Raw genomic sequence first — 17432 nt, forward strand, 5'->3', positions numbered from 1 at the left:
CTCCAGGAGCAGTGGATTCGTGGTGCAGGCACCAAGCCCCATAGATAACCCTAGAGGCAAAAAAAATACATATCTGTTTAGGATAGAGACAAAGAGCAGTTGAGAGGGGAGGGGGAGAGAGAGGGAGAGCCAGAGAGATGCCCGCAATACTGCTTCACTACTTGTGAAGTATTCCCCCCTGCAGGTGGAGACCAGGGCCTTGAACCCGGGCCCTTGAGCATTATAACATGTGAGCTCTATTGAGTGTGTCACCACCTGGCCCTCCTAATGATATTCGTATACTTAATTGGTTTATACTAAGGAACAATAGAATTTTCAAGTAGTTCACATGTCAGTGACTATAATAGCTATTTTTGGTCTTGGAGATTCTTTCAGAAACCACCTTCAAATAACATAAAATACAAAAATCCTGTAACCAGGATGAAATTATAATTAAGAATAAATAAGCAGAGTCACTGGAGTTAATTCTTCCATAATTACAGATGAGGATAATAGCTCAGCCTGTAAACTAGACTGGAAACTTGTCTGTAAACTAGACTGTCCTGTGTTCTTGCTCTGAATAACTTCTGGGATAGAGTCAGAAATGGCAGAGTTGTGTTGCAGTGCTCTTACCTCTAAAGTGCGATGGGTCACATTCTGATTGTTGCTATTTCCCCCTTTTATGTGTTAAAAAACAAACAAACACTTCAGCTACATTCATACATCAGCATTCATACATTCTATAAATGAGATTTCTAATGTGAAATCATTAATTGTGAACCACATTGTTTTCTTTCTTTTCTCTTTTTCAGAAGCAGGAAAAAGCAGTCTGCATGTGACATCACTGGAAGATGCAGAATGCCGCAGAACCAAGGAGCGCCTCTCTAATGGGACCAGCCGGCTTGTGGTTCCCAAGTCTTCACGCAATATCCCAAGGAGACACACTCTAGGCGGGCCCCGAAGTTCCAAAGAAATCCTGGGAATGCAAACATCTGAGATGGACAGGAAGAGAGAAGCTTTCCTAGAACATCTGAAGCAGAAGTACCCCCACCATGCCACGGCCATCATGGGCCACCAAGAGAGACTGAGAGACCAGGTAGGCAAATGCAGTCACTTCTTGCTGCCAAGCTCGCTCCTTGGTCAAGGGTGGAGGGGTGGACACAGAAACCCGAGGGGCATTGAAAAGGATTTCAGTTGAATAGCATGTGCTTATCTTGGAATGTTTCAGAACTTTATTTAGAACTTGGAAGGTGGAGGCAGGCTGTGGGTAATATTTCACCTGAAAATTCAACCTTGAGAGGCCAGAGAGGAAGAAACCCAGAGGATATGTAGTCCCCACCCTGTCCCCAGAGTCCCATCAACTACAAAGACAATTAAAGTGAAGACAAAGAATGTTGAAATATTAGGTCAACTATCTATACTTTGCACCCTGGGAGTACTGAGTATTTAGCACAGTGACTGAGTGACTGTGTGAGTGAGTGAATGAATGAATGAATGAATACATAGATATGCGTTCATGGTAATATAGACCACTAGGGTGTAGACTTGCGATAAATCCTTTATCCTCAAGAGATTGGCCTTAGGGTGTTTTTTTTTTCCTGCTCTCTCACTTTCTGTGTTTCTATGTCTCCTTTCATTTTCCTGTCCTCTCACCATCTCCAGCTGCCTGCCTCCTCAGTTCTTACCCCAGTGGTGGCTCCAAATGCTTTTGTTTCTTGACTGTGTGGGGTGACTGGTCTGCAGACCAGATTTGGGGTCCCTGGGGGCTGGGAGGCCTCCTCTGTGGACCTTGCAGGTGCACTATATCAGCTTGACCTTTGAGGATGGAGAAGTAGAAGGAGCAGAGAGCACTTAGCAGCCTGCATGAGGGGGGAGGGGGCCGGCGGTTATGGATTCTGACGCTCCAGGTGGAGAGACCTTCTCTGTCCTGCCAGCTGGTCACGCAGCTGACGTCTGTAACCCACTTGGCTCTTGCTCAGTCATGGGACTGGGGGTTGGCATCAGTCTGAGAGATTTGAATCTGCACTTGTACTTCAGTCACATTTTGTTTCTTAAGTTCAGCTTTCTCTACTATGAAAGTTTGATCAGAATGTCTAGAAAGGTGACTAGTACTTAATAGCTAGTTTGTGTCCTTCCTGTTTATGTTGTCAGAAGGCAGTAGACCCAGAAGAGGAGAAAATAAACCAGATCCTGGTTGATATAGGGCTGAGTACATTTACTCTTTAGTAGTTAAGAATGGAGGGCCAGGGGTCGGCTGGTAGAGCAGCAGGTTAAGCGCACATGACCCGAAGCGCAAGGATCGGCATAAGGATCCCGGTTCGAGTCCCGGGCTCTCCACCTGCAGGGGAGTCACTTCACAAGCGGTGAAGCAGGTGTCTGTCTTCCTCTCTGGATTTCTCTCTGTCCTACCCAACAACAGTGACAGCAATGACAGCAATAATAATAACAACAAAATGATAAACAACAAGGGCAACAAAAATGGGAAAAAATAGCCTCCAGGAGCAGTGTATACCATAGTACAGGCACCGAGCCCCTGAAGGAAAAAAAAAAAAAAGGAATGGAGGGCCTTCTTCATTCCAAATATACATAGTGGATACTCCCTACTTTTTTATTTAAAAAAAAAGATTTTTAAAAAGCTTTATTTCACTTATAAAACATGAGGCAGAGGAGAAGAGGAGAGAGAGAGAGAGAGAGAGAGGGGGAAAGAAACCAGTTTTCCTTTGGTACATGCAGTGTCAGGAATCAAATGGGCCCTCAGGCATACAAGTCCTATGCTCTTCCTGTTCCTTGTGAACTGCTTCCTCTGCTGCTACAATATTCATTTGCTTACTGTTTACTTATGCCGTGCTGGAGCATGAACTCAAGGCTTTACCCATGTGCAGTACCTTTCCAGGACATTTTCTTAGAGAAGTAAGAAAGACAGATAGGGAGAGGGGAGAGATACCACTACACCATTGCACCATCCATGGACTTCTTCCAGAGCCTTCTTTTTTTTTATATTTATTTTATTTATTCCCTTTTGTTGCCCTTGTTGTTTTATTGTTGTAGTTATTATTGTTGTTGTCATTGTTGGATAGGACAGAGAGGAATGGAGAGAGGAGGGGAAGACAGAGAGGAGGAGAGAAAGATAGACACCTGCAGACCTGCTTCACCGCCTGTGAAGCGACTCCCCTGCAGGTGGGGAGCCGGGGTTCAAACCGGGATCCTTATGCCGGTCCTTGTGCTTTGCGCCACCTGCGCTTAACCCTCTGCGCTACAGCCTGACTCCCCTTCCAGAGCCTTCTACGGTGTGTGGTGCCAGGGTTCGAAGCCAGGGCCTCCTGCGTGTCAGAGCACATGCACTCCTCCTGTTCTTCTCCATCCTCAGAGGTCCCTCTCATAACGTGCTTGAAAACTATCTCTCACCCCCTATTTTTTTTGCATGACTTTTCATTGTATTTTAAATGTATTTTTGTTTGAAGATGAAATTAGCAAATAGTAAAGACTTCCTGTTTTCTCCTGATGCTAGTGTGGCTACCCACTGAAGTAGTGGATAGGTTTCTCTCCCCATTTACTCTTTAGTAATTAAGAAAGGAAGGTCTTCTTCATGCCAGATATATGCAGGAAATACCTTTGCGGGGCACCATATTTAATCCACGTCATCCTGATGGAAGGGACCTGGAAGACAGAAGGGTTGCAAAGGTGTGATTTGCATTTGGAAAGGCAGGAGTGTGAACTCAGATAAGGCTGAGAAGGCTCAGAAGCCTCCTTTATTCTGTCGTTCTATGAGTTGAAGTGTGTTGACTATGTAGTATGGAATGTATGTGGGTGAGGGCAATTTGTGGAGGGACTATGGGTGTGTGGGTACAGGGGCTCAGCTGAAGGAGGCTAAAACTAGATGATTTGACCAAGGAAGGAGAATATAGAGTATTAGCGCTCTCTCTCTCTCTCTCTCTCTCTATATATATATATATATATATATATATATATATATATATTCAAGTTGAAATATGGAAATCAGTATGAAATGGTATATCTTGCATGTCAAAAATGTTAGTCACTATTATCCCCCCCATTGTTATCACTATTATTTTATTGCTACCAGGGGTTATCAATGGGGCTTGGTGCCTACACATAAAATCCAGTTCCTGCCCATCATTTTTTTAAATTAGTTTCTTTTTAGAAAAAATTATTTAATTAATTTATTCCCTTTTGTTGCCCTTGTTTTTTATTGTTGTGGTTATTATTATTTTCGTCGTTGTTGGATAGGACAGAGAGAAATGGAGAGAGAAGGGGAAGACAGAGAGGGGGAGAGAAAGATAGACACCTGCAGACTTGCTTCACTGCCTGTGAAGCGACTCTCCTGCAGGTTGGGAACCTGGGGCTTGTGCTTTGTGCCACATGTGCTTAACCCGCAGCGCTACCGCCCGACTCCCCCCCTTTTTTTTCTTTCATTTGGTAGGACAGAGAGAAACTGAGAAGGGGGTGGGTATGACAGAGGGTGGGGAGAGACACCTTAAGTGACTGCCTCACTGCTTGTGAGCAGGGGCTTGAACCTGGGTCCTTGCACATGGTAATGTGTTTACTTAACCAGTTTCGCCACCACCTGGCCTCTGTTATTGTCATTATTATTAGTGATGTCATAACTGCTGCAACCACTATCCCAGTGGAGGCTTTGGCTAAAACTCTTACTCAGGGAGTCTGAATACAGCCAGAAGAGTGGGCGGGGTGTTTGGTGTCTGGTCAGAGGAGGTGAATGTGACATGGTGACCTCACACTGACATCTCTTCTGTCAAGGACATCTCTCTCTCATAGTCCTCACTGAGGCTCACTTGTCTCCTGTCACTCTGCTAGGTGACTTGGGATGGATTCTTGTGAATTCTCATCTCAAAGGCCACTGGTTTGGCCACATGAGTGTATGTACATATATTTCTTCTGTGCTCCAGGGGAAGCATCTTCAGCACCGTGGACATCAGAGATAATCTTCAGCAGTGATTTACGAAGTCTCTGTGGACAGCACTTCGTCTTATTTCCGCTCCATTCCTTTCTCCTTCTACCCATTGTCCCTCTCCTCACCTCTTCTTCTACAAGCCCATTGTCCCTCTCTGTCCTTCTGACTATAGAGTGTTAGGGTTTCCTTTGCATGAAGAATTCCATGGCCTCCAAAGGAGGAATTCAAACAACAGGAGTCTGGTGCACCTCTCCACACACAGATGCAGAGGTTCTGAATATCACATGCTCTTCTGGTGGCTGTAATAATAGACCTTCCTAGTGTGGTGTATGGATGGAGTGGTTCACGCTCTGGACAGGAGGGAGGCACCATGGCACAGGAGGATGCCAGGTTCTGTGATCTCTCTTCTCTCTGTCTCTTGATCTGAATGAAAAAGCCCAGAGTAGTGAAAACCATGCATGTGGGAGGTCCTGGCTTTGTATTAAAAAAAAATTGGGGGTGTCAGGCAGTAGTGTAGCTGGTTAAGTGCAAGGACAGGCATAAGGATCCCGGTTCGAGCCCCCGGCTCCCCACCTGAAGGGGGGTCGCTTCACAAGCTGTGAAGCAGGTCTGCAGGTGTCTCTCTTTCTCTCCTCCTCTCTGTCTTCCCCTCCTCTCTCCATTTCTGTCTGTCCTATCCAACAACAAGGACATCAATAACAACAACAATAATAGGGCAACAAAAGGGAATAAATAAATATTAAAAAATAATAATTTTTTGAAAATGGGGTCCCCCCCAAGAGGTGACACAGCTGGTGTTCCTGACAGTCCCCCACCATGGCATATGCCAAAGTGATGGTTTCTCTCTCTCCCTCTCTCTTTCTCTCTCCCACTCTTTTTTTCTCTCGCTCATGTTAATAAACCTTTTAAAAATATGAGATTTTCAAAAACACCTTTATGTGTACAAGCAGGGATACTATAGATATTTACTTTAATATTTACTTTAATGTACATGATATATTTACAGATATATTTCAGTCACACATAATTCATGTAATTTTATTCTATAATTTACATGATCTAATTATATTCATATAATTTATATAAAATTATATAATTATAATACATACTTTGTGTCATTTATCTGTATGTTGGTATATAATTAGTTTTTATATATAATTATTTATATTTAACTATATAAATATAATTATTATAAACTTCTAAATATATATCATATATAATTATATATGTTTATCTATATAAATAATTAGTAATATAGTTTATGACATAGCTCTTTGTGATATCTATGTGTAATATTTTATTTAAAGTTGAAAATGTAAGGCCAACATACTACATGTTGAGATGTGCAGTGGTAGCGTGCAAAATTTGCATGCCAGAACTCCCAGGTTCGATCCTTGAGTTCTTTTCTTTGTTTTTACTTACTATTTATTACTTATTGGGCAGAGACACAGTGAAATAGAGAAGGGAGAGGTAGAGACAGTTCCACTACTGCTTCATCATTCATGAAGCTTTCTCCCTGCAGGTGGGGACCAGGGACTTGAACCCATGTCCTTGCATGTTATATCATGTGCGCTCAACCAGCTGTATCACCACAAGGCCCCTCAGTTTGGAATCAGTGGTATCAATGGGTGTGTGGCTCTGGGTTCATTCCTTGCTGCTGCATCGAGGAACATGGATCCAGCTGACCCTTGCTTACAGAAATCACCTTTACATTCCCAGTCACAGCAACATTCTGAAAACAGTGTTTCAGTCTTTTTTCAGCCAGCCACAAGAATCTCTCTTTGTACTGAGGCATAGAGTGCCTGCTTTATAGTTCGGGTTAGTGTATGTATGTTCTGTCAAAATGTGGCCTAACCTTAGGAAAAAAAAAATGCATTAACTTAAAAGTTTAGTGTGTTTAAAAAAAAAAAGTTTAGTGCGTTCTTCCACTCTACACAGAGAGTAAGAGACACATAAAAGTGCTTTGATCTTTCACATGCACTTTGTGGAAGGCAAAGAGGGTGACATTGAACCTGTCTGAAATGGTCTCCTCTCGTGCACAAGGCCTTTTGTCCAGCTCCTTCCCCCCCAGGCCAGAGCTGTGCTGCTGGTTAATTCCCCGCCCCCCCCCCCAGGCTCCTCCCCACACACTTCCCCACCAGCCTTCTTGGTTCCCCCTCATCAGCCAACCTCTCCTTCATGTCTGTGTGGAGAACACACTGGAATTGGTTTCCGAGTGCCCGGTTAGTTTGGCAACCCTCACCATTGTCTGCTGTAGCCAAATGTATCTGGCTTTGAGATGTAACTGTGCTGCCAACTGTGAAAATAAAAAGAAGGAAAACATCTTCAGTATGTTTATTCATAAACACCCCAGTTCCAGTTTATTCTATTAAAAAAAAAAAAAACACCTCTGAAAAACTTGCTTCATCGGCAAACAATTCTACGGAATTTGGGTCTGTCTGGTCACTTAGGGTTAGAATCAGTAGTACCCCCTCTTTTTGTGGCCACCCCCTCTCCTGGGGGTATTTGTTTGATTTAGTTAAGAACCATGGACATGGGGCCAGGCTGTAGTGTACCCAGTTAAGTGCACAGGTTATCACGTGCAAGGACCTGGGTTCAAGGCCCCACTTCCTGCCTACAGAGAGGACGCACCAAGAGTGGTGAAGCAGGTTTGCAAGTGCCTCTCTTTCTTTCTTTCTTTCTTTCTTTCTTTCTTTCTTTCTTTCTTTCTTTCTTTCTTTCTTTCTTTCTTCCTTCCTTCCTTCCTTCCTTCCTTCCTTCCTTCCTTTCTTTTTCTTTCTTCCTTCCTTCTTTCCTTTCTTTCTTTCTTTTTCTTCCTTCCTTCCTTCCTTCCTTCCTTCCTTCCTTCCTTTCTTTTTTTTTTTCCCCTCCAGGGTTATTTCTGGGCCTCAGTGCCTGCACCACAAATCCACTGCTCCTGGAGGCTATTTTTTCCCTTTTGTTACCCTGGTTGTTTTATTGTTGTGGTGGTTATTATTGTTGTTGTTACAGATGTCATTATTGTTGGATAGGACAGAGAGAAATGGAGACAGGAGGGGAAGACAGAGAGGGGGAGAGAAAGATAGACACCTGTAGACCTACTTCACCGCTTGTGAAGCGACCCCCCCTTCAGATGGGGAGCCGGAGGCTCGAACCGGGATCCTTGCACTTTGCACCATGTGCGCTTAACCTGCTGTGCTACCGCCTGAGTCCCTCCAAGTCTCTCTCTTTCTTCTCTTCCTCCTCCTCCTCCTTCTGTTATGCATTTTTAAAAGAGCTTTATGCAGTAATGCTGTTTAATATAGTCTTTTTTTCTCCACTACTCTCGTCACCAAAGGTTTGCATCCCCATCCCCACCCCCCATACAGATAGCCACTACAGTTCTCCCACTGTTACAGATACAGGTTGAGTTGTTTTTTCTTCACATGTGTATACTCTGTATTCTACATCTGAGTGAAGCCATTCTGGAGTTGTCCTCCTTCCTTGCTTCACTGAGCGTCATCTTCTCCAGTTCCATCCACTGTATCCCAAAAGATACAGTATCATCTTTATTTTTATTGCTGAATAATACTCTGTTGTGTATATATATCCATAACTTTTTTTGAAATATATTTTATTTAGATTTTCTTATATTTATTTTATTTTTTTATTTAAGAAAGGAGACATTAACAAAACCATAGAATAAGAGGGGTACAATTCCGCACAATTCCCATAACCCGATCTCCATATCCCATCCCCTCCCCTGATAGCCTTCCCATTCTCTCTCTCTCTGGGAGTATGGATCCAGGGGCATTGTGGGTTGCAGAGAGTGGAAGGTTTGGCTTCTGTAATTGCTTCCCCGCTGGACATGGGCGTTGACCGGTCGGTCCATACTCCCAGTCTGCCTCTCTCTTTCCCTAGTAGGGTGGGTCTCTGAGGAAGTGGAGCTCCAGTACACATTGATGGGGTCGTCTGTCCAGGGAAGTCTGGTCAGCATCTTGTTGGCATCCGGAACCTGGTGACTGAAAAGAGAGTTAACATACAAAGCCAAACAAATTGTTGAACAATCATGGACCTAAAGACTGGAATAGTGCAGATGAAGTGTTGGGGGTATTCCCTGCATGCTCTTGTGTACTTCTGCTTTCAGGTATATATTTTTCCCCTAGTTTATGGGCACGGGTGAACCTATGCTCTGTCTCAGGGGACCTGGACTATATCTAGGTTTGGGGACTTTATTGGGGAGTGGACCACCTGGAATGGAATTAGAGTATACTATGAAAGGAAAGCTCTCACCCGAGTGATAAAGCTGAAGGGTTGTCATTCCACACCTGACGTCTCTCGTCACAGTCTGACGTGAAGCATGCTGGGGTGGCACTCGTTGCGTTGATTAGGTTGTGATCCACGGATGCAATATTATTTGATTTGAATTGAGAGCAGCATGCAGAAAAGTGGGCCCCACCCTAAGGTTCGAGGACTGGGGGAAATATAGGCTCTGTAGTGGAAATGTGAAGTTCTTGTTGTCGTAGGGTTCAAAAAGACAATGGATAGTTATTGTTATCGTCACATTATTTGCTGTTAGGGTTAACTTTGGAAAATCCCTTTGTTAGGGTTTGGGGTATAATACCCAGCATCCTGTATATAGCTGTGCTACCGGTTGCTTCTGTTCTTCCTGTTCTAGGCTTTTGGGAGAGACAACATATCAAAGACAGCCTATGTATTAAAATGACTCAGTCTGTGTTTTAAGAAGTTCTAGACATATGATCAATTTGTCCCTTTCATATTAATTAAATAGTGGTTTATGTTTACACTTTAATAGGATTGTACATAAACACCACTCCCACCACCAAAAGACTGTACCCCATCCCCCCCCCACGCCCCCCCCCCCCCGCTGTGCCGGGAAGCCCAATGGCCACCCTCCCCTTCACCACAGTGTTTTTACAAATGGTGCCCTGATCCATAACTTTTTTATCCAGTCATCTGTCGAAGGGCATTTTGGTTGTTTCCAAGTTTTTGCTATTGTGAATAAAGACTCTATAAACATGGGGATGCATATGTCCCTTGGAATCAGTGTGATTACATCTTTTGGGTATATGCCTAGTAGAGGTATTGCTGGGCCTTATGGCATTTGCATTTAAATTTGTTTAAGGATTCTCCATAATGATTGTGCTGAGTTGTTCTCCCACCATCGGCGTAGTAGAGTTCCTCTCTCCATATCTTCTCCAACTCTTATCTTCTCATGTTTTACTGCTGGAGCCCATTCTCACAGTTGTGAGGTGGAGTCTCCATGTGGTTTTGTTGTGGCATCTAAGCAAGGAAGACAACTCGAGACCACAGTCTAGTTATGAGAGGCTTTATTACCCGGCTGGGCCCGGCGGGGACTGCCTCTCCGGCAAAGTGCTGTTCAGAGAGCAGCAGCAGCCCCTGTTGCACAGCTGGGTATAAAGGCAAAAACCACAACTCCTGCAAGTAAGCAGGGTACAGAAGCTTATATAGGCAGTTAATTTTAGAACTCTAATTAATTTTAGGACTCTCCGTTTTGACCCTCCACACCTTCTTTTCAGAGAAATCTATACTCCCGACTTCTTCTTTCTTAAGTGTACTGGGACTCTAGTGGGGCGTGAACTTTCCTGGAACTGACTGATACTGGCAGGGTCACTGGGGTGCTGGGGTGGGGGTGGGGGCAAGATGGCACTGCTCGGGTCAAGCCCTAATAGTTTTTTTTTATTTTCCCTTTTGTTGCTTTTGTCATTATTGTTGTTGTTGTTATTATTGTTGTTGTTATTGATGTCGTCGTTATTAGATAGGACAGAGAGAAAATGGAGAGAGGAGGGGAAGACAGAGAGGGGGAGAGAAAGACACCTGCAGACCTGCTTCACGGCTTGTGAAGTGACTCCCCTGCAGGTGGGGAGTCAGGGGTTCGAACCTATATTTTTATGCTGGTCCTTGAGCTTTGCGCCACATGTGCTTAACCCACTACGCTACCGCCAGACTCCCAAGCCCTTACTGTTTTAACTTGCATTTCTCTGATGATGAGTGAATTGGAGCATTTCCACTGGTATCTGTGGGCAGGTGTCTCTCTCTTTGTCCACCTCACCCTTTTAATTTCTATCTGTCCTATCTAATAAAAATGGAAAGAAAAAAAGGGGGGAGAATGGCCCCTGAGAGCACTGGGTTGGCACTGAGTCCCAGCGATAATGCTGGTGGCAGTAATTACAAAATCAAACAAAACAAAAAGGACCTTTACCCAAAGATAGAAAATAAAAAAGTGTTAGTTTAAAAAAATTTATTGATCAATTACTGAGAAAGAGCAAGAGAGAGAACCAAAGCATCGATCTGGCATATGTGGTGTCTGGGATTGAACTCAGGACCTCACCCTTGCTAGTCCAACACTTTATCCACTGTGCCATCTCCCGGGATGCAAGATAAGTCTTCATTGTGTTCCATTCTCAAGAAGCAAAACACTTCCTCAAGTTGATGAGGTAAAACCAAGTAAAGGTATTAGCCTACAAGAAGAAATAGAATTCCATTTTGAATAAAGCAAGGAAGTGTGTAGGATTCCTAGTGTGGCTTTGTGGAGGCCCGGGGCATACTCAGCACGTATGGGACAAGTACAGCTGCGGGAGGAAAGCCTGTGAGCTCTCACTGCACGACCTTGACCTCACCTTCTGCAGGCAGAGCTCTCTGGATGTATAGCGGGCCTAACAGACCAGAGGATGCAGTGGTTACCACGTCACACTCATCCAGTCTCCAGAGGGCTTTGATTTTAAGAGCTGAGCTGTGCGTGTCACAGATGACTAATGCCACACAAGTCCGGGGTGTTTGTGCAGGGGGGTACTTGATGTCACAGACCAGAGACAAGGGTGCAGGCTGCCTTTGCCCATCCCACCCTTCTGCACCCTAGTTTTCAGTAGCAAGTTGGCCCCATTCAGAAGTGAATGATAAGAGGGGAGTGGTGAGAGGCTGTTCGTCAGAACTGATGTGTTCCTTTCAGGAGTGTCTTGATTATGCTGCGATATGGTCCCTGTGGATTGGTGTGTGTGTTTGGGGATATCCACCTAAACATTTCATTTCTCACATACCTAATTGAGCAGCCAGAACACTGTGCTTGTAGTGACTTAATGATTCAGGCTATTTGTGTCTTGTGATGGTGTCATTTAACTCTGTCTCCATGACAGAGAGATGAGAGAGAGAGAGAGGGAGAGAGAGGAAGAGAGAAAAAGAGAGAGAGACTACTCATGAGCCATGCATAAGCTGTTAAACATATTAACCTAGAATGTCCTGTCACTTTCATCTATTGTATCATCTTGGCTCTAGAAGATACTGGAATGTTTGGTTTCTCCAGATTTTGGTGGTAGAATCTAGTTTAAGAAAGCAAGTCCAGGGGGCCCGACGGTAGCGCAGCAGGTTAAGCACACATGGTGCGAAGCACAAGGACCCGTTTAAGGATCCCGGTTTTAAGCCCCCAGCTCCCCACCTGCAGGGGAGTCGCTTCACAGGTGTTAATCTTTCTCTCCCCCTCTCTGTCTTCCCCTCCTCTCTCCATTTCTGTCTGTCCTATCCATCAACAATAATAACAACAAAATGATAAACAACAGAGGCAACAAAAGGGGAAAAATAAAAATTAAATTAAATTTAAAAAATTTAAAAGTTAAAAATAAAGAAAGGAAGCCCCAGTTTTCTTATATCAAGGCTCCCAAGTATAATGCAGGGCTTCAGCAACTTTGTTATCTGTAGCACTTTAGACCTAGCTGTGCAAAAGCAGCAGTCACTTTTTATATGTAATGTGAATATATTAACATGTATTTATATCTATCTGCAATAGCAGCTTTAGGATTTCTTTTTTATTATTCCAGTTGTAGGGCTGTAGAACTAACATGCCAGGTCAGCTCTCATGCTGTAGATCTCACAGAATCTCCTGTGAGGAATATATATATAGTGCCCCTCTCCTGTATGAAGACTCAAAGGAATCAGATTTTTTGTCTGTCGCAACCCTGACGGGCAGAATTCGAAATGCATGGGCATTTGTGCCACTGACATCATCAACTTTCAGTGAGCAAAGAGCACAGATCATGGTCATGGTCTGGATATGAAGATGATAGAAGATTTAGGTCTTAAAGGCTTGCATATGTCTTATAAATTAATAAGTACACAAGCACAAAGTTTATAATTTATAATGAAGGGAATAGATCCAGCTAAGCATTTCCTCTTTGGCTCTGTTAATTTATTTAATCCAAAAGAAAACACACAGGAGAATAGCCATATTTCCTAGCAGAAACCACTTAGCTGTTTGTGCTATGACTGAATGTGGGTGTAAGGTCAATTTATCACCTAACCATAAGAGAAGAGGAAACAACTTCTCAGAGACTACTAAATCTAATACAATGTATGTGGAATAAATACGAAGTTGGTAGCAAAGAGCAGTGGCATAAAGAGTGGTGACTAAGTGCCGAAGATAAGACTTGAGAAAACATTACTATTGCCAGAGTCACAGCTCCAAAGGCTGTGGAATCAGAACAGAACTACACGAAGCTGGCGAATTTGTGTGAGTGTCTGAGTGTGTGAAATGAGTTTCGTGTTGGGGGCTTCTTAAGAATTAAGAAGGGATGTGATAGGATGAAGATAATCATTATAAAGAAGTTCTTGTTCTTGGAAACTCCTAGTCATGTTGGACATGTTTAAGCACAAACCAGAATGCAATACAAAATGATTCTGATCTCAATGCAGGCCTGGGGGTGTCGGGCTGTGGCATACCAGGTTAAATACACATAGTACTAAGTACAAGGACCCATTCAAGGGTCTGGGTTCGAGCCCCTGGCTCCCCATCAGCAGGGAGGACACTTCACAAGAGGCGAAGCAGATCTGCAGGTATTTTTCTCTCTTTCTCTCTATCTCCTCCTCCTCTCTCAATTTCTCTCTGTCCTGTCCAACAAAAATGGAAAAAATGGCCACCAGGAGCAATGGATTTATAGTGCCAGCACTGAGACCCAGCGATAACCCTGGGAGCAAATAAACGAACGAACAAACAAACAAACAGATGTGGGGCTGAGGGAAAACAGTAGTTCAAAACAAAAAGTCACCTAGTATTTAACAACTGATGCTACTCAAGAGACCAGTTGAAGGAGGGAGCCTGGAAATAGCTCCCTAAAACCTGCTACCTTGAACTGTGACTCAAAGTGTGGAGGAAGTGCATTTCAGAAGCTGTGGATAATGGCATCGTAGTCATCCTGTGCCAGGGATTCAGGAACCAAGAGTCAGCCCGGGGTTTACAGTTTTAGTTGCAAAAGAAACTTTTTGTTGATGCTGAGCCAGGATCCAGAAACAGAGACCAAGAATCTTAAATGAGGATCCTTCGTGACACATGGTTTGTGATCCATGTTTAATTGGGTGACACCAACCTCCGCATTAGTTTTCATTTTAATTAGTGCTGTGGAAGAGCAAGAGAACACATTTTGAGGACACTGCTCTACTAAGGGCTCTCCAAAAATAAAAATAAAATGGAGAGAAGCCTCTACTGGAAGGCCTACCTGGGAGAGAGTATGGGAGCAGGTGGGAGAGTAGCAGGGAGCCAGGAAGCACAGGACAGCTGTGTGGTGGCAGGAGACACCTGAGAGGTGGCAGTCAGCAAAACCTGGAGAACACTGCCATCAACAGAGAGGGCAAGTTTGGTACTGAGGAATCCGAAATAGACCTGTCGGATGCATCCGGCACGTGTATGCAGAATCCACAGGGCTAAGTGCCTGGAGAGATGGTCCTTCCTCTCCTTACTCATCACACTCCCTTTTTTGCCACTATTCATCTTTCTTCCTGCAGATGTTTTCTTGCATTAACTCAATCCAGCAGCTATTTATTATGAAACCCTCACCATAAGCATTCAGGCATGATATAAAAAAAAAAAGTACAAAGCACAGTCCCCACCATACCAAGGGTACACCTCTTTGAAAATACCAAACTCTGAACCCACTGTGACTGAGTTTCTCTATGGTGCCATTAGCCCATTGCCGTGGGGCTGCTTCTTGATTTTAAAAGCAAGACAAAGAGGGGGCCAGACAGTGCTGCACTAGGTTAAGTGCACATAGTATGAAGCACAAGGACCGGTGCAAGGATCCCGGTTTGAGCCCCCTGGATCTCCTTCTGCAGATGGGTTGCTTCACATGCAGTGAAGCAGGTCTGCAGGTATCTATCTTAAGCTCCCTCTCTCTCTTCCTCACCTCTCTCAATTTCTCTCTGTCCTATCCAACAGCAACAATAATTACAGCAACAAATGGAAAAAGATGGCCGCCAGAAGCAGTGGATTCATGGCGCAGGCACTGAGCCCCAGCAATAACCCTGGAGGCAAAAAAAAAAAAGTAAGACAAAGAGCATTGTAGTGCAAGGATTAGAGGAGATAACACATCTCCTGCGCAGTGGAGAGGGAGTGCATGCTACAACTCTTCTCCTGGAGGGGAAGGCATCCTTGTTGGACAGTGAAGCCAAGTACATGTTAGGGCAGCCAGAAGTACTACAAGTGTATCCTGAAACACGGTGATCTAGGTCAGCACTGACTAAAGGCATGTCCTGTCGATTCTAGATCACTAAGCTGTATTTGCTTTGTGAGAAATGGAGAGACAACTCTCATTTTGCGGGCATTCTTGGTTAAGCTGAGTACAGTGAGTACAACTACACTGTCTACTGGATATTTTGATTCTCTAAAAGACGTTGTTAATCTCCAGTGGGGATTTGGGAGTAAGTGGGTGAGAAATGAAACATACAGGGTTTTCCAAACCCACTGGACCACAGAATCATGGGAGTTGTTTTGTTTTGTTTCTTGATGAGTGGCTCTTATTTATGGGGCTCATGAGGAAATGGTGACATGTACCTCAAAAGCTTGGTGGGTCTGAGAGCAGCAGCAGATCAGAATTTGAACGGCATCTCTTGGCATGATAAAGGGCTCCTGGAGACAGGGGACTTGTGTGTCTATTTCTTCAGTCTCCAGTATATAGTGGACAGCCAGGAGATATCTATGAGAAGGCTATGGGCAGATTGTGATTTGCATGCATGGAATGAAGGCATGGAGGCCTTAGGTGGAGGAGAGAGGACAGGAGAGGCAAGTTCAGACAAGACTGGAAATGGCTTCCTGGTGGGTCAGTGGGCCATCCAGCCTAAGGGAGGAGGAGGTATCATTGTGTGGCTGCTGAAAAGGCAGGCAGGAAGCTCACTCTGGCAGACACAGGGGCTCCTTGCAGCATTGAGTCCAGAAGTGGGATCGCAGTAGATGTCTGTGCTGCGCAGGGAGACTGGGAAGCCAGGGGGTACTGCCTAGAGCCATCACAGAGCCCAGACCCCCATGATGAGGCCCAGGGGGGATGGATGGTGGTGGGAATAGAGCTCATTCAGATCAAGGGAAGGGAAATGGGAACAGTCCAGTGACTGACTGGAGAAGGGGCAGCTAGGAAGGAGGAAGTGGAGCAGGAAAGACGAGGAGACCGAGCGAGACACCCAGATCTCTTCTGGTTCTCATTCTGCCCCTGCTTGTGCCCCTCAAGCAAGTGACCCAGGTCTCTGAGCTAGGTGACTAGAACAAGAGTGCTCTGAAGCTCTTCAGTGAGGACCCTGAGAGAATGGATGGGGAGAGCAGTATGGTGCCAACTCTTGGGATCTGTTTTGACAGCTATGAAATCTAGGGGGAGAAATCTGATCTCCAGAGCCCTGCAAATTTTGCAACAAAAATTCTTCCACTAGGGGGATGCCAGGGCGGTGATGCACCCTGTTAAGTGTGCATATCACCAAGTGCAAGGAACCCAGTTTAAGCCCCCATTCCCCACTTGCAGGTGGAACACTTCATGAGCAGTGAAGCAAGTCTGTAGGTGTCTCTCTTTCTCTCTTCCTTTCCATCTTCCCTCTCAAGTTTTCTTTGTCGTATCAAATAAATTTAAAAATAAAATAAAATAAAACATGGAAAATATGGTTGTCAGAAGCAATAGATTCATAGTGCTGTCACTGAACCCCAGATATAACCCTGCTGGCAATAAACAGAAAAAAGAATTCTGCTGAGGAGATAGCACGCTACTTACAAAAAAGATCTTTATGCCTGAGCTTCTGAAGACCCAAGTTCAATCCCTGGCACTACCGTACTCCAGAACCTGAGCAGTGGCCAAGTATAAAATAAAATAATAATAAGTAGCTATATATTATAAGATACATATATATATATCTTCCATTGGATATACTGTCTTTTGCATCAGCCATTCCCATCTCTGTATCTGTCTCGCCACACCTGCTTTTTCTCTTTCCTCCCATTCCCCCAAAACTCAGACTCTCAAGGTTGTAAGCTTCACACCCTGCACAGATGTGTGAGCACTTGTCGAAAGCCTGTGATGCTTGGAAGCTAGTGGATGGAGCTTTGAGAGCGGCACTGGTTTTGACAAAGTGTGGAAGGGCATGCGATATACTACAGTGAATAAAAGGTCTCACTACAGTCGTGCTGGCCTGGGAGCAGACTTTGGAGTGATGGGCTGTGCATGGATCTTGCTTTGTGATTTCTCAGCTGGGTGGTCCACCACTCTGCTCAATAGCGCAGACACTGAAA

General features: G+C 44.4%; 1 protein-coding gene across 17 annotated transcripts in view; it reads left to right on the forward strand.

The window, feature by feature from the left end:
- KIAA1217 (KIAA1217 ortholog) overlaps positions 1-17432 on the forward strand; it is a 362069-nt gene that overhangs the window by 14045 nt on the left and 330592 nt on the right. For all 17 annotated transcript variants that reach the window (XM_060192298.1, XM_060192288.1, XM_060192287.1 and 14 more), the window contains exon 2: positions 792-1075. In XM_060192298.1, coding sequence (XP_060048281.1) covers positions 792-1075 — 284 coding nt within the window. The remainder of the gene's footprint in view (positions 1-791; positions 1076-17432) is intronic.

The sequence above is a fragment of the Erinaceus europaeus genome, chromosome 6 (assembly GCF_950295315.1).
Source record: "Erinaceus europaeus chromosome 6, mEriEur2.1, whole genome shotgun sequence".
Classification (NCBI taxonomy): Eukaryota; Metazoa; Chordata; class Mammalia; order Eulipotyphla; family Erinaceidae; genus Erinaceus; species Erinaceus europaeus.